This window comes from Osmerus mordax, chromosome 4 (assembly GCF_038355195.1).
Source record: "Osmerus mordax isolate fOsmMor3 chromosome 4, fOsmMor3.pri, whole genome shotgun sequence".
In the NCBI taxonomy this organism is placed as follows: domain Eukaryota; kingdom Metazoa; phylum Chordata; class Actinopteri; order Osmeriformes; family Osmeridae; genus Osmerus; species Osmerus mordax.
The window spans coordinates 6,794,351-6,815,747 of record NC_090053.1 but is presented as its reverse complement, the minus strand read 5'-3'; the positions used below and the strand labels follow the sequence as shown (position 1 = coordinate 6,815,747).

The 21,397-nt window shown below is 47.9% G+C and overlaps 1 protein-coding gene across 2 annotated transcripts; it reads left to right on the top strand.

The window, feature by feature from the left end:
* The first annotated feature begins 124 nt into the window (after window positions 1-124).
* Window positions 125-16,854, top strand: si:ch211-212o1.2 (uncharacterized protein LOC492735 homolog). Of its 2 annotated transcripts, none has more exons than XM_067234782.1 (7): window positions 125-190; window positions 659-844; window positions 8,605-8,724; window positions 8,983-9,074; window positions 11,983-12,127; window positions 12,801-13,013; window positions 15,508-16,854. In XM_067234782.1, exons 1-7 carry the CDS (start codon window positions 184-186, stop codon window positions 15,627-15,629), a joined length of 885 nt encoding a protein of 294 aa, XP_067090883.1. In that variant the 5' UTR covers window positions 125-183; the 3' UTR covers window positions 15,630-16,854. The 2 variants fall into 2 exon arrangements, with proteins under 2 accessions (XP_067090883.1, XP_067090885.1); XM_067234784.1 differs by having other exon boundaries at window positions 131-190; window positions 8,610-8,724.
* Window positions 16,855-21,397: the final 4,543 nt, after the last annotated feature.

Sequence of the window (21,397 nt, the reverse complement as noted above, 5' to 3'; positions counted from 1 at the left end):
AAGGAGAACGTCAATTGCAACATGACCCGGCGATGGCTCGACTCGCATCAGCAGCTCGCAAGCTCATAGATCACATCACGGTCGCGACACAGAGTTTAGGGATCCTCAATATTTTACTGCTGAAGTTCCGCAGTGGTGGAGTCGGAGAACTAGAGTAAGACTGTCAGACAGACGTTGGTTCCAATGGCAGGTATTTATAACGGTGCTTTAGTGCTCGTAACAGAAGTTAAGTTTTTGATTCATTGACATAGCCTACTTTCCCAGTCCTTGTTTGTTTGCTATCCACATAATATAGTTTTAGAACCAGCATCGCCACCGTATGAAAGACAAGTAGGCTAGCCTACGCGAAAAGTTGACTAAGATAGGCTAATTAATTAAACTTAGAAAAAAGGCTAATTTACAGTTTTATCATTTGAAATTGGACATATTTCAATAATACGCGCGTTTGTTGGACATTACAAGGAAAATAAAAGCACGTAACCCATTCGAATCGGGTATTTAGGTTTGTATGTCAGCAGCGGTTCATCCGTGTTTTAGTTCCGGGTGGTACTAAAAGTCGCTCCGGTGAGCTTTCAGCATCACTCGGTACCGACACAATATTTACTTACCAATAGCCAATAATCACCTATTGATCAAACACATAATTTATGCATTTTAGTTAAACCGAGTGAAAAGGAAGACACTATGGAGGCGGCATTGCTGTCGGAGACCCAGATCAGACACCGGTCTATGGCAGAGGAGGATCCTAACGGGAATGAGCACGGTGCGGCTGCCCGCAGCACGGCGCCTCGGTGGGGACCGCAGCACGCAGGGGCCCGGCAGCTCGCGAAGCTATATTCTCCCGGTAAGATAAGGAGCTAGGGAATTGACTGTTTTGAATAGATAAGAGGCGGTGAGCCTTAGAAACATTGCTCAGTCAATCATGTAACACCTATTTCCTGCTGGCATTGCTGACCTGACGACAAGCACCATAGTATATTGTAGCCCGTAGTGGTTAATAAGGAGGGCTGGTCGGGAGGATGATCCTGTAATCACTGTGGTGACCTTAATTGTCTTTTAGTAACAATGCATAAGAAAAGGTACACATTGCTGGCGGTTTATACAACCTTCTAGTATAATCTTTGAATAGCCTACAGTGCGGTTCAAATCTGATGTTCAGAGGTAATTTGAATACTTAGGGTAGCTCAAAATGAGACTTGTAAGCCTACTTTTTGCTTGGACCATGTGAATGTCATCATGGCCTAATGACGGATGCTTACTTTTGGCCTGGTGAGAAGGCAGCCAGACACACACACTCATCGCATCATAGAACAGATTAAGAGAAAGACATGTTTGTCCTACTCTGCTATGCTTAGTGTTGGGCTCAGTTATAGTGTGTTTCTAGTTCCATTAGAAACTGATCTGCATTGGAGTGATAACGATCTGCCTGGTCACTCAGTGTGTTTATGTTTCACGCAGGGCATGCTGCTCACACACACACACACACACACACACACACACAGAGGCTAGGGCTCATTACTGCAACTCCAGGACAGACGGACAGATGGAGAATGTGTGTGTGTGTATGTTTCGACCATATGTATGTGTGTCTGTGGTGTCACGCTCGGCTGACCACTCCTTGCTTCTCTACATCCCATAATCCAGTTTTAACCCTTGTGTTATCTTCGGGTCATATCTGACCCATCAGTCATTGTGACCCACCGTCGTAATGCGTCAACTTTACCGCATACAAAAACAAGTGAAGCATTTTCTTTTAACCGTTGGGCTGTCTCAGACCCCCCCACATTGCAAAGGTTAAAATTGTAAAGGTTTTATTTTTATTTATTTTTGTATTGGGTAAAATTGGGTAAACACAACGATGGTTCGTTATGAACCTTTGGGTCATGTGACCCGAAGGCAGCACAAGGGTTAACAGGAAGTGGAATAGGATCTACACTTTCTGTTCCTCTGACACCTCGTCACCAACCTCCCCAACTTGGTCACAAAGGCACCCACTGTGTGTGGGTGTGATAGTGTGAGTACATGAGTTGTATATCTGTTGAGAGCTCACATGTCAAGTCATCTAGTTTCTATGGCTGTAAGTGATCTTGACTGTGATAGTAATCTCATGATACCTCAGCTTCTGCTTTCTGACCCACCCATCAAGCGGCTACCACTAAGACATACTTGAGGTGTGGTTTGTGACTGGACACACACACACACACCCACACTCACACATCAACTACAATTCGAAGCTCACGTAGGCCAGTTCCTTATCAGGGTGTGCTTGTAGCCGAGACTTAATTAAGGATATCACTAATGCAGATATGAACATTCATATCTATAGTGGTGCCTCAAGCTTCACACAGGGAGATAGAGAAGCACAGGCGATTGTGCTGTTCTAACATTTTATGTGTCCTTTACAGACACTTTTCTCCATACAAATAGTGTGTATGGGAAGTGCAGTAGATAATCGAGGAGAGGAAAAGAAAAGAACTAGACATAATCCTCATTCATACATACTGTACTTGTGTACACTTGCAAATGAAGGCTAATAATAATATCACAGGCACTCGGACATCATGTTTTCCACAACAGACCCTGAACTTCCCTCCGCTACCATAACAACAGTGGAGATGTCTCTTCAGAGAGAGGGGCTGTAGGAAGTGAAGGTTGGGTTTCAGTAAGACCTTTCATATTATCAGGTATGGCCTGATAGTCCCTTCATAACCACAAATACCTGCTCTTGGATTTTTAATGTATCTCAAACTTTACATTGATCTTCTTTTTTTTTAACAGCATATGGTGTCATTCAGATTACCAACAACTCATATGCAATCAGTGAGTCAGTCAGTCAGTCTCGGTCAGTCATCTCTTTGTGAGCACTTAGTAAAACTTAATTTAATACCTATGTATTGTAGGGAGTACAGCAGCCCTGCTCTCTTCTCTCTGTGACAGTAGAGGTGAACTTTCTCCTTCTGTTGTCAAGCTCAGATGAGGCATTATTGAGTCTTCTTCCAGAGCTGAGCCACTCCTCCTCCCTCACCCGCCACTTACATTTAGTCATTTACATTTAGTCATTTAACAGACGCTCTATCCAGAGCGACTTACAGTAAGTACAGGGACATTCCCCCAAGGCAAGTAGGGTGAAGTGCCTTGCCCAAGGACACAACGTCATTTTGGCACGTCTGGGAATCGAACTGGCAACCTTCAGATTACTAGCCCGACTCCCTCACTGCTCAGCCATCTGACCCCCACTTGTTCCTCACCCCCACTTGCTCCTCACCATCATCTCCTCCTCATCACATCATCCACATCTGCCTCTTTCCACAAACCCCCCTTTTCTCCCTTTCCTCCTCCCCCCTGTCCTATTCTCGCTTCCATTCCACCTCATTTCCTCCTCATCATTCCCTCCTCCTAAATACTTCTCCCCTTGGCCAGGTTGACCCCGGGGTTGAGGGCTGGCTCTGGACTGCTGACCCTAGGGTCACCAGGTCACAGGGTCAGGACCCGTCTGAGTGCTGGGCTGGACACGGCTCGGCTGAGCTGTGGAGCTGACCTGGGCTGACCCAGGACAGAAGAGGGCCAGCCGACACAGTCAGCAGAACAGAACAGAACAGAACAGGGAGACATGCATAAATCAGGAGTTGCTCCATTTGTTAACCACTGTGGTGTTGTGTGTGTGTGTTTAAGTGCCGCTGTACACCTGGACGTGTTCAACAGCGCACCGCCTGCATGGGCACAATCTCACTGCTATAGAGGCCAAGTGAGGTTTAAGGGGGGGGAGAGAGTTAAAAGAAAGAAGGCAAAACGAGAGAGGGGAGGATACTCGAGCGGGCAAAGAGAGCAAGAGGGAGAGTAGAGAGAGAAATCGAGGGGCTGATGTAGAGACACGGAGAGAAAGCGGGGGCAGAGAGAGAGGAAGAGAGCCAGAGAGGATAAAAAGTAGGCTACCTGCCACTGCCCTGCTGTGCTCCTCAATTATACACTCAACAGGACACCTAACTGCATTAGGCTGCACACACACAAACACCCAAGTTCTCTCTCTCTCTGTCACACTCACACAAGCTCATTCTCTGTCTCATACACACACGCGTCCGGTCACACACTCACTGTCACACACACACACACAAGCTCTTTCAATGTCACACACACACATCAGGACAGGCCTGTTATTAATGTTTGATAGCCCTCTCCGTCTTGTCTGCATCATGGCTTATGACTAGGCCATGGCGACCCAACTTCTCTAACACCTCTTATTAAAAGGAATATTCACCTCACTGTGTCTCTTAGGCAGGGAGGAGCTGACTTGAGAACGGATAGCTGCTTTGGGGACATTTGAATTTTAAAGCCCAGTGTATCCGGTTTGCTTTATAGAATAGCTTTAATTTTAATGTAACTATTCCAATCCACTGTGTGTAAATGTAGACCAGCTCATCACCACGGGCTTATGAGCACACAGTTATGGAGCTGTGTGTGTGTCTCACACGTGTGTGTGTGTGTGTGCTGTGTGTACTCCGTGGTATACTCCTCCATCTCCTGGGTCTTCTACCCCCAACCCTCATCTGCAGCCCATCATCAACCACTGTCATCTCTCCCCTTCTCTCTCCCCTTCTCTCTGTCTCTCTCGCTATCTCTGTACTGTCTCGATCTCTCTCTATCTCACTCTTTTTCTCACTCACTCCCTCTCTCTCACTCACACACACAAACACACACCATGGTCTGTCCATCCCCGTTTTCTTCTCTGTCTCTTCACTAGGGAAAACTTTGGAGCCAGGCCTAGTTACTGGGCTTCTCAGGGGGTCAAACATGTGTGTGTGTTCATTGGTAGTTTTTTTGTGTCATTGTGTTGGTATGCAGTTATTGAATTTCTCATTCAGCTCTTTGTTGCTGGTCTGTCCCGTAGAGTAATGTACTGTAGGAAGTTTGTCAGAATACCCTACTCTGGATGTACGTGTGCTGTCTGTGTGTGTGTGTGTGAGTGTGTGTGTGAGTGTGTGAGTGAGTGAGTGAGTGAGTGAGTGGAATAGACTGTATGCCTGTGTTTTATGTGTGGGGTGTGAATGTTGTGTGATCAGTGTATGTATGTACAACTTGCTTTTGTGTGTGTTTGTTTGTCTGTGTGTGTCTGTGTGTGTCCCAGGTTGAGGCGTCCACTGAGAGCAGATGAAAGGAACGAGGCCTGTGACTGATCCATATCGTCCTGATCAGGGAATTCTACCTCTCTCTCTCTCTCTCTCTCTCTCTCTCTCTCTCTCTCTCTCTCTCTCTCTCTCTCTCTCTCTCTCTCTCTCTCTCTCTCTCTCTCTCTCTCAATCTCTCTCTCTCTCTCTCTCTCCTCTCTCTCTCTCTCTCTCTCTCTGTCTTTCTCTGGCTCCCTCTGTCTCTCCTGCTCTTAGCATGTGACCCAGTTTTGCAAACCCTCCTCCCCCTCCCTCCCCCCTTCAGAGGGTCCCATCTGAAGACAGGCCTAGAGAGACACAACCAGGGGACACAGAGGGAGGGAGGGAGGGAGAGAAAGAGAGAGAGATGGATCGAAGGAGGGAGGGAGGGAAGAATAAAGCCGCCTATAGTATCAGAAGTATAATTCTATCGTGTATCATTACTTTGATGTGTAGTGTTTAAGGGTCCGTATACAACAATATGTATATGTTTGTTTCTGCTGCTGTAGGGACAGGCTTGAATATGCGGGAAAGAGTTATGGAGGTAGAGAGACATTGCAGGGAGAGAGATATGGAGGGAGAGAGGGAGGGTGCAGTCTTGGCATGTTGGCAGTGATGACTCTAGCCTTTGTTGCTGTGACAGCAGCCATTCTGGGTGTGTGACTTGGTTTTTGTTTTCTGCTCTGGAGGAGGTGTGAAGACTCCTTTCATTGTGTGTGTGTACGTGTGTATGCGCGCCCACGTATTTGTGTGCGTTTCACTGTGTATGTGTGTAGTTCTGAGATCGCAAGGCCCTAGGGTTTAGGACAACGGAGTCAGAAAGCAGTGAAGACCAGATCCCTTTGTCCTGCAGAGAGAGAGAGAGACTGAGAGAGAGACTGAGAGAGAGAGAGAGAGAGAGAGAGAGAGAGAGAGAGAGGGAGAGAGAGGGAGGGAGGGAGAGAGGAGGGGGAGAGACCGAAAGATAGTTCAAGAGGGAGGGGTTTAGATAACTAACTGGTCTGTGAAGCAACACTCAGGCAGGGTTTCTGTCAGACACTCAGGACCTCATGGTGAATATAACGTCTGTATGAAGAAAGTAGAGACGGAAAACAAAAGATTTTCAAAAAGGAGACTGGTATAGAAAGGGATGATATGTAAGGAGGGAGAGTAGGCCATTAGCATGCGCACAGTGTTGTTGTGGTGCTTGGTTCCATCCCTCGACGGCGAATCAGCCGTCGTTGATTAATTTCAGCCTATTAGCACCCTCCTCTCCTGGCCCGGCGCCCCGCCCAGGTTAAATCCCCTCGCCAGCGCGAGGCGGGCAGACGGGGGCTGGAGGGCTAGTGGGTGGCTCTGAGCGATGGACCAGGCTCTTCTACTGAGCATGTTGTTGTCAGGACTGTATTAATGAGCGCTCCACTCTGGAGCTGTGGCCAGACACAGACAGACAAACAGACACACAGGAATACAGACTCAATGTAACACAGGGAGATGGCACAGCGGACAGTCAGGCATCAAGACACGCAGACAGATGGGTCGGCAGACTGAGAGATAGGCAGAATTGCTGTAGTGGTGTCTGTAGTGGTACTAGTCGTGTCTGTAGTGGTCTGTAGTGTTGTCTGTAGAGGTACTAATGGTGTCTGTAGTGTTGTCTGTAGAGGTACTAATGGTGTCTGTAGTTGTGTCTGTAGAGGTACTAATGGTGTCTGTAGTGTTGTCTTTAGAGGTACTAATGGTGTCTGTAGTGTTGTCTGTAGTGGTACTAGTCGTGTCTGTAGAGGTACTAATGGTGTCTGTAGTGTTGTCTGTAGAGGTACTAATGGTGTCTGTAGTGGTGTCTGTAGATGTACTGACGTTGTCTGTAGAGGTACTAATGGTGTCTGTAGTGTTGTCTGTAGTGGTACTAGTCGTGTCTGTAGTTGTGTCTGTAGAGGTACTAATGGTGTCTGTAGTGTTGTCTGTAGAGGTACTAATGGTGTCTGTAGTGGTGCCTGTAGTGGTACTAGTCATATCTGTAGTGGTATCTGTAGTGGTACTAGTCGTGTCTGTAGTTGTGTCTGTAAAGGTACTAATGGTGTCTGTAGTGTTGTCTGTAGAGGTACTAGTGGTGGCTCTGTTGAGGCCTGGCCTAGATTCTGTCCTCACCAGGGATCCCCTGGATCCAAGGACTGACGCAGATCACCTGACAGCGGCCCCACTGCTCAACCCCGGCTGGATTGTGTGTGTGTGTGTTTGTGTGTGTGTGTGTGAGAGAGAGGGAGAGGGAAGAGAATTTTGGTGTTGTGATTCTCCAGTGTGTCTGTCCCCTGTGCCTTTTGACTGAGTGGAGGAAATGGTGTCATATTTAGCACGGAGACAACACAACTATACTGTACTGCTCTACTTAACCCTCCTACATGCTGTGCAAGGCCAGTTCAATAAGCCCAGTGTAACTGGTATACACACTATACTCTACTCTGCCATAGCATTGTATAATATACCTACGCTATACCACTGCGGACTAGTACTGGTTTACTGGGCTTTACTTGTTTATTGAGCTTGACCGGTCTGCTTTAGTATTTTGTCATCAGTTCCAAAGCAGAGCAGAGTTCCTGAACAGAACTCAAAAGAGTTTCAGAGCAGAGTAGCAGGGTGTGCTAATGACGTCCCCAAGCATGATGCATAATTCAGCAGCTGTCTAATCTCCTCCTTGCCACTGGACCAGAGCCCGTCGTGAGGTGGTCTTAGCCCCCCTCCGCTCACCCCATCTCTCCCCAGCTCACCCTGTAGACCCCCCAGCCAGCCACCTCACCCCCCACTCCCCTCTCTGCTGTGAGGTGTCTGACCTGTGAATTTGGAGCTCTGTCAGCTGGGCTCCGCCTCCCAGAGGTCGCGACCCCTGGGTTCGGCATACACTTGTCTTCATGCAGGTTGATGACCACTTAACACCCGGAGGCGACGGGACACACACTCTACCCTGGACACACACCGTCATAAACTCTCTCTCGATTTCTCTATTTCACACACACACACACACACACACACACACACACACACACACACACACACACACACATAGCTGACCCTGTGACCTAACAGACCTCAGACACTTCATTATCCACCCCAGATCACAGGACACCCTCCCTCCCTCCACACCTCCATCCCTCCCCCTCACTGTGTCTCCCAATGGGAAAGAAACAACGTAGTCAAGGTTCATCAGCACTATCCTGCTCCACCAAATCTGCTCATGTGGCTCTTTCCCAGCATATTTCCATTGTAAATGATTGCACTGTAACTTTGTCTCATGTCTGTATGACTTACAGTTGAAGCCATTCTATTTCTACTGTATAACTGACTTTGTCTGCGTGTGGGCGTGCATGCATGTGTGGGTGTGTGTGTGTGTGTGCACGCATGCCTGTCTGTATGTGTGTGTGTGTGTGTGTGTGTGTGTGTGTGTGTGTGTGTGTGTGTGTATGTATGTGTGTGTGTGTGTGTTCCACAGGTAAGAGACTTCAGGAGTGGGTCAGTGTGGTTATGTGCCTCTCGCTCTTGTTCATCAACTTCTTCTTCCTTCTCTTCAACTTTTCCACCGTGCACATCTATAAGATCCTCATCGGCATTGGTAAGACACATACACACACACACACACACATACATGCACATACACTTTCTGTAAATATAATTCACAATGTCTTTACCTACTGCTCTTCCTGAGCTCATTTGTGTCCAACTGCTTTTTGCCTCTTTCTTACTTGATGTTCTTTCCTGACCTGTTTGCTCCTCTCTTTCTCTCATCTCCTCTCCTTTCCCCTCGTCCTCACCTCCCCTTTTCTGCTCTCCTCTCTTTCCTTCTCTTTTCTCCTCTCCATCTTTCCCCCAGTTCTGGGTATAGTGACGGCAGACTTTGCCTCTGGGATGGTCCACTGGGGGGCAGACACCTGGGGTTCTGTGGACATCCCTGTCCTCGGCAAGGTGAGATACCGGTCTGCTAAACTGTGATATTCCCACACTGTGATAATGACTGAGGTCCTACATTATTGACTGAGGTCTTCCATTGTGAGTCAGGCCATTGGAACCTGTGTCTGGGTAGCCCTGACTCGTTTTTCTTGGCTCAAATCTTAGTCTTTCACCCTCCTCCAAGCCTCATGTCCGGCTGCCATGGTTGTACCCCCAAGTAACCCTCCTTGCCCCCCTCATCCCCTCTCACCCCAAGGGCTGCAAGGAGCTGGAGTAATCCAGTCGTCCTGGAGAACAGCCCCACACACACACACACACACACACACACACAGACACTCAATGATGTTCCCCCACTGACTCTCCTTCCCTTGTCACCCCTGCCTGCCTACCTTCATTCCCTCCCATACCTACCTCCCCTTCTTCCAATTAGAGTAATGGTCATCATCATCTTACCCAATTAGAGAGCAGCTGGTCCTAGTATTGGTTGATGGGATCTTTTGTGGTGATTAATTTATGTGCGAGTGTGTATGTATTTCTGCTAATGATTGTATGGTTGTGTTGCCAGGGGGCATGTTGGGAGTCTTGTTGGGGCTTTTTATGGAAAGCAGAACTCCATCCTCCTAATAACGGTCACGTTTTAGTGTGCATCCCATCTCTAGTTGTCTATTCTTTGTGGGTGTGCGTTTGTATGTCTGTGCATGTGTGGGTCTACTGTGCCAATAAAGGCAGCCTATAGAGTAAAAGACTCACTCCAAATAACAGTATTTTGGTCATTCATAACGGTGTATGAACACAGATATCATGTGTGCCTGTAGCTGCAATATTCTAGTTTAGTAGCGTTATACAGAGGAGACTATAAAATGTCAGAAAGCAGCTGGGTTGCAGCCATACACAAGCGCGCACACGCACTCATGTGTACACATGCACGTGTGTACATATATGTACTCTATACACCCAGCCACCCCCCATAGGTCCAGCCAAGGGGCCCCACATCCCTAGCCTTCCTTATCCCAGGTCTGTTTCCCAGCCACAGAGCCCCGCAGAGCAGGGGTCTCCCGCCCCTCCACGCAGGGGTCTGAGTCTCTCCGACATGGCAGGGCTTGATCCTAGCTCTGTCTGGGATAATTAGGACCAGCCACCTGGGAGCGCGCTCACTTCAAACAGAGACAGGGAATCTCCTCGCCACCAGGAGAGCGACGCTTAAACATCCTCTACAGCTAGATTAAAGACCAGCACTTAACTGAAATGGAAGGATAGAGCTCCTCTCTCTCGCTCTCTCTCTTTCTCTCTCTAGCTCTCCACCTCTTTCTAATCATCTATCGGACTCACCCCCCTTCTCTCTCCCTCTTTCTCCCTCCCTCCCCCTCCCCCTTCTCTCTTTCCGTCAGCACATTCAAGCAGAGGCCCAGACTAGAGGGAGAATGGTTAATGATGGTGATTAGGGCAGAAGAAAGAGGTCTAATTGAACGACTTAAGCCAGCTCCTAGTCGAGAGGGAGGAGGAGGGAGGGAGGAAGAGGAGATGTGGAGGAGTAGGAGGTGGAATAGAGGAGTAGGAAGAAAGAGGGGAAGGTGGAAAAGGAGGAGAAGGGTGCGCTCTATCGTTGCCACGGATGGCGGTGTTGCCAGGGCGATGGGAGATGTGAGTCCTGATTAGCGTTGAGGCGGGTTTAGACCAAGCAGGGCGAGGCGTTCCGTTAAACGGTGTGGGATTAGAGCCAGTGAGGCAGTGAAGTCTGCACGGTGTCTCTGTGTGTCGTCTGGAGCTTAGCTACGCTTTCATCTGGACCAGGGACGAGAGAACGAGGTGGGGAGCGAGGGAGGAGAGGGCCAGATAATTGTGGACGTATCAACAGATAGTTTCGTCCTCTCCAGCAGAGGCTGCCTCAGACAGACCTGTGATTGAGTCCTGCCCTCCAATGCCAGATAATGACTGCTCCTCCCGCCACTGGCACGCTATGGTAATACGCACCAAACCACTCCTGTGTTTTCGTGGCGCCGAAGAAAATAAATTACCTTCATTGTGTGTTTTTCTCTTTGTGTGTTCGCCACTCTCGCCCCGCGAGCCCGTTCATTTGTGGCGCCCGCATGTCCGCCGGCGGGTGTCCGGGCCTGGGCAGCACAGGTGGCGTCAGAGCGACGAGGCACCGCTGTTCACCGGTTTATTAGGATGCCGGATCTGAGGCTTTGGGTGGCGGGCGGGGCAGCAGGGAGGGGTGGGATAGAGCGGGGTTCTGCAGGGTTATCTCTCTGTGCCATAATGTGGAGCAGGATGAAGAGCACACACACACTTATACACACGCACACACACACACAAATACATTGTGGGACAGGATGAATTCATCTGTTCTTTACTGTGGGACCTATAGACCACAGATGTAAAAGTGTCAGATCAGAAGCAGCCTCCAACCATCTGGAGACTAAACATAGGTCATGATGTGTGCAGCAGTCGCTTCATTGAAATTCTGTTCCTGAAACAAAAACCTGTGTTTTTTTCCACCCCTTAAAAAATATTTTACTCTTGAGTGAACTGGAATCAATGTTATTAGGGCTTTCAAGATTGTGTGTGTGTCTTTCTCGATCTCGCTCTCTGACAGGAATTGTCCCCATACTTTGTGTTCAACATGATTGGATTACACTGAATATTAATGATCAAATTACCATAATGATATTCCTGTCTTAACTACCTTTCTCACTCTCTCTCCCCCCCATCTCTGTTCCCCCTCCCTCTCTCTCTTCCCTCGCCCCCTCTTTTTCCCCACTCTCTCTTTTCCCCTCCCTCTCTCTGTCTTCCCTTGCTTTCTCTCTCTCTCTCCCCTCCCTCCCTTTCCCTTATTCTCTCTGTCTTGCTTCTGCTCTCTCTCTCTCTCTCTCTCTCTCTCTCTATCCCCCCCTACTCTTTCTCCCTCTCTGTCTTTCTCCAGGCATTTATTCGTCCTTTCAGAGAGCACCACATCGACCCTACAGCCATTACCAGGCATGACTTCATAGAGACCAACGGAGACAACTGTCTCATTACCGTGCTTCCACTGGCACACATGACATACAAGTTCCTGTCGTACCCGCCAGGTAGGACTCACAAGCTCTTCCCCTCAACCCTAGCAGGCTCTTATCCCGTAAACGCGTGTGACAGAGTGGATGGTGACACAGGAGTGTGTATTAGTAGTGAGTCATGTACACACACACACACACAGAAACATGCGTACTGTAGGTCACCTCGTCACGAAGTGGAATCAGTGAGGTCGCAGAGGTTCAGCTGGGAGGTCGTGACCCTGTCTGCCGCTGTGTGTTCATGAGACACGACCAGAGTGAGGGAGAGAGGAGAGGACAGGCGAGGAAGACGGGTGGAGCAAGGGGAGCTGAGAGAGGGAGGAAGTCGAGAACGGTGGAGGGCGGGGGCGGGGAGGGGGGGGGGGGGGGGTGAGGTAATTAGGCAGAGGAAAGAGGGATGTCTGTTTAGGGCAACACTAGACTGACAGGGTGACATCTATACCTGTCTGCTCTTCTCTCAGGGTCAACCAGGGCAGTGGAGAGAGGGACAGTGGGACGGAGAGAGGAAGGGGGGAGATACTCTTGCAGGGTTCTATTTACTTTCTCTTTGAAACCAGACTCTACCTCAGCGTTCAGTGACCTGCCTCTCACACACACCGTGTTCCATCACCATGTTCCTTCACAAGGTCAAGAGTGCAGCTGAATGTCTGTATTCACACAAATGCCCCCCGTCCCCCACACCCCATTACAGACGCCCTTGCAGAGACCTACCCGTGGGAGTGTTTTGTATTTGCACTGGCCGTGTTCCTGACCATGACCAATCAGATCCACAAGTGGTCCCACTCCTACTTTGGCCTGCCACGATGGGTCACCCTGCTCCAGGACTGTCATCTGGTGTTGCCACGGAAACACCACCGCATACACCATGTCTCGCCCCACGAAACCTACTACTGCATTACTACAGGTAAATACCACAGAATGACTACTGCATTACTACAGGTAAATACCACAGAATGACTACTGCATTACTACAGGTAAATACCACAGAATGACTACTGCTTTACTACAGGTAAATACCACAGAATGACTACTGCATTATTAAGGGTAAATAATACATTACTACAGGTAAATACTGCAATGCTACAGATAAATACTACAGTATTACAAAAAAGAAAATGCTACACTATTGCAACAAGTAAATACTACATAATTTCTACTGTATTACTACAGGTAAATACTACATTATTACAGGTAAATACTGCAGGATTAATTCTGCATTACAACATTTAAATACTACAGTATTACTCCTGCACGAAGGAAGGTAAATACTGCATTACTACAGATAAGTACTACATTATTACTACTGCATTACGACAGTAAATACTACTGTATTGATACTACATTACAGGTAAATACCGCATTACTACTGTTACATATTTCAGTATTAATACTGCTTTACTGCAGTAAATACTACAGTATTTAATTGTATTAGTACTGTAGATACCGCATTTCTAAATATTACCGTATTACTACTATGTTACTATAGATTAACTATCATTTTACTACTAAATTACTACAGAAAAATACTGTTAGCAAGAAATTGTTGTGACAATTTCTCTACATATCTCATAGAGATACTGGACATTAAAACACAAGAAACACCACAATAGAGTAGGAACAAAATGTCTGCCGTGTATGGGAGAGATAAACACTAGTTAGCCGGAATGAGCTGTCTGTTTGTCTATGCTTATGTGTGTGTTTGTGTGTGTGCAGGCATTATAGCCCAGTACTACATCCAAATTGAGTATGCAGGGTGCGTCTGAGATAGACAGAGAGAAAAAAAGAGAGAGAGAGAGAAAGACAGCACTGGAGAATTGAGGCTTGTACGTCACCCTGTGCCCCTATGGACGACAGATGTGTGTGGAGGGGGGTGGCAGGGTGTGTGTGTGTGTCTTAGTATGTGTGTAGGACCCCCCCCCGCCCATTCGTCTCCCTGGTCCCTAACTTCCATGGGGGGGAGGGGGGGGGGGGGTGATGAGTACAGTGGAGGGGGTGGATGTGGGTGGTGGAGGGGTGTCCACAGGGGAGCAGCCCAGCCACGTCCCTGCTCCCCCACCCTCCCTACCGCCTGCATCACCCTCCCTCTCTGCTTGCTTCCCTGCCTGCCTCCCCCAACCCTCCCTGCCTCCCCCGCCACCCTCCCTCCCTGCCTCCCCCGCCACCCTCCCTCCCTGCCTCCCCCGCCACCCTCCCTGCCTCCCTCACCCTCCCTCACCCTCCCTGCCTCGCTCCCAAGGGCTCTGCGCCTGCCTTTGTGTGTGCCAGTGGCTGACAATCTCCATGTATATTTAATGCTAACCTGCTGTCAGTACTAACAAATAGGCCTGCATGGGGAGAGAGATGGAGAAAAGAGAAAGAGAAGGAAGAGAGGGAGAGAGAGAGCAAATGAAAAGAGAGAGCTGAGAGAGAACGAAAGAGAGGGAGTAGGACAAAGAGGAAGAATCAAACCAACAAGCGGTGCTGGTTTGCTCTCCTCCTGCAGAGACGGGGTCACCACAGGGACGAAAGACTGCCTTTACACACGCGCACACACACACAGTTTGTAAACACACATCCACACGATTGTAATGTATTCATGCCTATGTACTGCCATATGCATATACAGGATGTGTTCTTATCAAATCTACATGTTGAATACATTATGAATGTATTCAACCTGTACACACTGTATCTATATGTAGTATAAGTACAGAAATTTAAGTTTCAGTAAATAACAATGGTTGCAGGAATAACACCATCGGCAGGTGTGGAATCTTACTTGTTTCATTAAGGAAACACATCCTGCTTCAGAGCAGAGGTAGTCCAACCTGAAAATATTTGTAAAATATTAACTTTTTACATAACATAATAATTATAAACATATTTTAAGGGGAAAGAAAGGTCACAGCATAATTTTCCTATTTGGTATAGTTATGCATCTAAGACTTAATTAACTAGAATGACATGGTTATTCCCGAGGTTCACATTTGTGACATTAGAAAGCCCAGGATGTCCTCTTTATTAGACTAAATGAATAAACACAATGTACAGTATGATCTCAAAGTTACCAGCCACTCTCTATTTGGATGAATTGCTGGGTCAGGAGGATATAATATGAACTCTGCTGATTTCAGCATTAATTATCCACCCATATTTGCCATGGCATATACAACTATGAGCTGTAGAATCTTTTAAATGCAAAGGAAAAACTCAGTTTTCCAGTTCCAGACCGAAGTAATGCCAACTATTTTGGGGGTGAATTAAAGGTGGTGTCCATGCTTTCTTTTTTCCTTCCTCTCACTGCCTTCTCCCTCCTTCTTCACTTCAACATTTTTCCCTCCCTCCATCCTCCTTTCAACCTCTCCCTCCATCTCTCTCTCTCTCCCTTCTCTCCCTCCACCTCTCCCTCCCTCCTCCAGGGTGGTGTAACTACCCTCTGGACCAGGTTGGGTTCTGGAGGAGGATGGAGAGAGTGATAGAGACACTGACCGGCCAGAGACCACGTAGTGATGACCTGGCCTGGATGAAGAGGACCGACTGACCTTGACCCTTGACCTTTGACCCTTACCTGACTTGACTTTTGCAGCAAACCCAAGCCCTGACACAGACAACAGTCCTGGACTCTTTCCCAGACAGTAGGCCAGGACCATGATCCAGAACCAGACATCCAAACATGGTCCCAGTCCCCCCACTAGTCCAGAGGGGGGATTGAACCCCACCCATGGTGGGGCGGGCAAGGGAGAGAGGAAGAGATGAAACACCTGCCTTCACACGCCTATTCATCTTTCTACAAACTCCTGCTCTTCCCATCACCTCTGTTCACCTCCTTCTGGCTCTGTGGCCTTTTAGAAACACACCCACAAGCCAGGGACGGCAACTGTCAACGTGTTGAGCTTCTAGTGTTTATGAAGTTGAAGAAAAAGAAAAAAGAAATTGTTGTTCAGGACGTCATCATACTGTCACATCCAGTGTTTTTTCAGGTTGTTTCATCTGTTAACCTGTGTATGAGTTACCTGGAGGTTGGGCTCTCCAGTAGGTCAACCATGTGGCTTCTGAGATAGCATCTAACACACACAATACACACACACACACACACACAGTGTCTCTAAAGCAATCACCCCTTGGACTGGTTTGTATCTAAGATGCATTTAGAGATCATGCTGGCCTTTATTGTTCTATGGAAACAACCAAACAATTAGTTTATAATATACATTACTGAATTATCTCATGCAATACAGCACTGGTATTGACTCTTCAATAACAGACTCTTCCATGGTCATGTGACTCACACAGCGTTATAGAGCACTTAGTATACACTACTGTAATCAAATTATTTTTAGCCTCCAAAGAAAACGTGCACTTTACTGACTCACTATAAAATGTCTATTGCAATGTTACCCGCAAAAAACTGCAAGCTTCATGACAAATGTATCTGCGTACTTATCTCTCGCTCTGTCTTTTTGCGTGTAGAACTCCCTTCCAAAAAGACACACACACACACATTCTTTAAAGCCTGCAGGATATTGACAGCTGGCTATCATTGCATTGTATCTGAAGGACAGTTGAATGCAGATATACACCCTCTTCAAACAGATCTCCTAGATTGTTATTTGTTTTTTTTGTGTGTGTTTTGTACCAGCAGCTACACTTTTGGTTCCTAGTCTGGCTTTATAATTTTCTATTTTTTTTATCAACAGTTCAGCCTTGTATAATGCTAATGCTTGCTGCTAGGTTGCCTTCATGTTTTTAGCAGCGGTTTGATTTAATAAAGATGTATTAATTCCAAAATGTGTATATATATGGTATGGTCCCTGCTTTTGTCATCAAAGCTGTAGCAGGGATCATTGGCATATTGTTTATTTTCTGTGTCTTGTAGCCAAACATGCGACGTTATCAGATAATGACCAATCAGACAAAGCAGTGGGATACTGTTGCTCAGGCCTCATAGGACATGCTGGTTGTCGGACCGGAGCATAGCTGTTACACTACCACCCTCTAGTGGCTGGAAGTCAATCATTCAGACTGGGTCCAAACTCGATATTAATGTAGGGTTCACAGGAATTCGGTTTAGACTTTAGATTATGTATTTTATTGACAGATCAGACAGCCAATGAGAGCAGAAATCTGTGATCCATCTTGCTTGTGTGCCTCAGAGGTTTGGTGCAGCTGTCACAGGTGTGTGTACGCTTGTCACGGTCTCTGTGCTGTCAGACGGTGAGGCAGGTGGAGGGGAGCTGGTGAACAGTTTGGTGATGTCGATGTCAGAGTCCTTCATGTGGGCGTGCATGTCAACATGGATGCCGCTCTCTCTACACAGCTCTAGCAATGTGCTGATGTTACTTTCAGACAGACGCAGGTACCTGTACACACACACACACACACAACATGATCCACTGCACATTCAGCTTTCAATCAATATTTTGACCAACTGGTTTGGTACTTCACGGAGCAGTGATGGATGAATGTGAATGTCTAAACAACAAGCTTTTTAGGTAAGAATCAGACGTGTCAGCAGAGTTGTAGCCACATGTATCATGTGATGGCTGTGGGTCTCCTTTAGACCTCTGCTGTGTCCCAGTGCTGAGTCGTGTTGGGTGTACCTGCAGTGCAGAGCCTCCAGGGGGTGCAGTGTGAGGCTGCGCTGGGCCTGTCTCTCCTGCTCGGTGATGCGAGTGCAAGCCAGGAACTCCCTGACCTTGCGCTGCAGCAGGGGAAACCCCATCACTGCCTCCTTCAGACCCTGCAGCTCCAGGGACAACTGTTGGGGTGGGGAGGGTGGGGTGGAGGAAGGTGGGGAGGGGAGGTGGGGGAGGGTTGGGGGAGAGCGAGGCAGTGGGGGCCAAAAGGGAGGTCGGATGTATGGAGGGAGGTGGGGGGGATAGGGCAAAGGGAAACCCACAACAGTTATGTTCAACGTAATTTGTGCCATGTGTCATTTGAAAGCAAATTGGGATTCGAAAAGCAGGGATACAGTGTACTATAAGTGCACAATCAAGGGTGTGCTTGCGTCGGATGCAGATTGGTCTGTTTTTTGGGTTAAATTTATATTTCTGTCTATTTTAAATAAGTATGCATACTTATTATTTATGAAGATGGCATAGATTAAAAAGCATACATTTGAAGCATTGCATTGTATCTGAAGCTCAGTTGAATGCACATATACACACCCTCTTCAAACAGATATCCTAGATTGTTATTCGTTTTTTTGTGACGACTTTTTGGTCAACTTAAATTAAACCTAAACCGTGCAACGGAACGTAAAATCCAATACAAGCAACGCAATCGTGACCAAGACGAACCTTTTAACACCAACATTGTCTTTGTAGTGCAAAAACTGAAGGACGAGTTAGGGTGGGAAAATAAATAATAATAAATATATATGAAATATTGCGGTTCGGCAAGCACACCCAAATATACATCTAAAAGATCTAATATGAAGATGAGAAAATACCTCTGGGGGTAGGAGGGCCAGTATGCTGGGGGTGACCAGCAGGGGTGTCCTGCCACCCCCTCGGAAGCTGGGGGGGCCCTGGGACAGGAGGCTGAGGCCGCTGGGGTCCTGGCCAGGCCTCTGGAGGGTCATGTACCGACCCCCCCAGTAGGATGAGGTTCTGGCCGACAGGGCCCCCTGGCTGTCCTTTCCTGGGTGGAGAGGGAACGGGGGTAGATTCAAACCTGGAAAATAACAGAGGGACAAATGGTCAGACATGGAGGTTCAGGTTGTGACTTATAGCTCTGGTTGTTTTCAAACAGGACCTGGGATTCTAGTGTCCGTTTCTAAGGATGAATGGACATTCATCCCAGGATTGTCTTTACATCTTTGCTTTCTCTACGGAGACTTATGGAACATTTGTGTGCAAACGTGTGCATGTGTGTCAGCACTGACTTCTCTGGCTGGATCTGGGGGTGAGGGGGGTGCTGCTCTTGCAGCTGCTGGAGGAGGGGGTGATGTGGGCCTCGTCCTGGCTGTCTTGGGCCTGGGGGGAGACAGGGAGCGTCACCCTGCTAGCCCCTCCAACAGGGCTGCATCTGAAGTCCTTACTGGGCCTCTGTACCAGAGGGACCAGAATGATGATCCCATAGTCGGTGCAAGACCGTGTCAAACAAGTCTCATTCATGACAATTTTTTGTTTCCAGTGTCTGTATGGAAACCCACCCTCACTCAGTTACAAAATGTGCAAATATGATTGTCTCAAAAGTAAAGTATCTCACGCCACTGGTGTGACTTCCTGATAGACATGACATGACCCCCCTACAACCAGTGCTAACTTCCTCCCGCTGTGCTTCTAACAACGGTATAGACTCAGCTAGCTAGAGCACGCTACGCGTCCTGCTCTGTTTGAGTGATCAGCTCTGCACTTCTCTCACCTAACAGCTAGGTGTTGCGCTGTGGCGTAACGTAATGAGTCAGTCACTGGCAGGTTTAATGAGTGCTGCGTGCTGACAATACCTTCAACACATAACCCCACTATCATGGTAGTCTCAGAGGTTACACTGTCTTGTGTTATGTGATATTTTTCCCGACAGAGAGCATGTGTCTCCAATTAAATGTGTATCTGTCTGACTGATGGTGGTAGGTAATAATGTATCTCTGTCTGTCTCTTTGATCTGGATCTAACCTGGAACAGAGTCTGGCTCCTGTAAGTGGGTGACACACTGGTCAGCCGGTGCAGGCTCTGTTTGACCCTCCTCTCCTCCCTTAGCCAGCAGCTCTTGTGGACGTTCTCCAAGCTGCTTAGAGCCACGTTCAGCTTCTTAAACTGCCGTGCAGAGAAGCAGACAGCAGTCAGCGACGGACACGCACATACTGGGACACACACATGTAACCTGCACACACACTCACACATACACAAGCAGTAAACTGCTCTGTAGTGTGATTCACCAACCTTGAAAGCTTCTCTGTCATTGGCCACTTTGAGCAGTTTGACGTTTTTGCCGTCAATCCAGTCAAGTGTGACAGGGGGCATTCTCTCGCGGGGGCGAATGCGAGGGTCATCACCAAAGCTCGCTTTAGGCATCCTGGGGGTCAGAGGTCAGATGTGGTTCAGGTTGGGGTCAAGCTCCTATGGTAGTCTGCAGATTGTCCTGGTTTGATGAAGGACTGAAGATCATAGACATATATACATGTCTATGCTGAAGATCCTAAGGCTGGATCTGTGGATCATCGTGGAATGTTGAGGCACCCACATGTTCCATTGTAGTTGCATTGTGATATCACCGGAACAGTCTGGTGGAATTAGAAACTGTACCTCAAAATGCTGTTCCCTTTGTCTTCTATTTAACATAAAATGGAAGGTGTTATGAGATGGTGGAAACCTGATTAAGTGTGGTTGCACCTCTGTGTGTGTGTGTGTGTGTGTGTGTGTGTGTGAGTGTGTGTGTGTGTGAGAGAAAGAGAAAGACAGAGAGAGCGGGGGGGAGTGTTTCTGTAAACTCAATAGGAACAATCACTTGTGATTTCAGATGTGGTGGGGAGCGCAGGTGAGACAAGAAACCAATTATCAGACCTGTGAGGGAAGCTGACTAAAAAGTCAGACAGAGTCTGACTGATGGTGTGAAAAAACTTTCCATCTCTATGTTTGTTAGATCAGTAACAAAGTGTGCCAACTGCAGAGGGGTGGGGTGTGGGGGGGGGGGGGGTGGGTGGATGTAGACAGATGGGAAGGTGGAGGAGGTCTGTGGTGTGCCGGGTGTCAGCACAGTGGTGAGCGAGTGTGACGAGTGGCTGACACGTGACGACAGGGACCAGCTCCGTCAAACCATCACATGACTCCCTCCGCGGGGGGGCCTCACGCAGAGGCCATGCTGAGAGAGCTCAGGAGAGCGTTTGCGTCTTTTAAAACAGCACAACTTTCATGTCGACTTTAACTTACCTAACTCTACTGAGCGAAATGCACATTTCACATTTACTCATTTAGCAGACGCTCTTATCCAGAGCGACTTACAGTAAGTACAGGGACATTCCCCCCGAGGCAAGTAGGGTGAAGTGCCTTGCCCAAGGACACAACGTCATTTTCACGGCCAGGAATCGAACCGGTAACCTTCAGATTACTAGCCCGGCTCCCTAACCGCTCAGCCACCTGACTCCCTATAATCACAGACAAACTTGAGCAGTCTGCGTGGCGTTCCCCTCCTGCCCAGTAGATGGCGGTGCTGTACCTCTGCCTGCCCAGGTCCCCAGTGGTCTGCAAGAGACTGGAAGAGAGTGGGCTGATATTTCCTTTGTGGATAGACAGGAGTGTCAGGGCTGCTGACAAAGCAGAATACGACTGCACAAAGAAAAACGAACAAATTAACACACACACACAG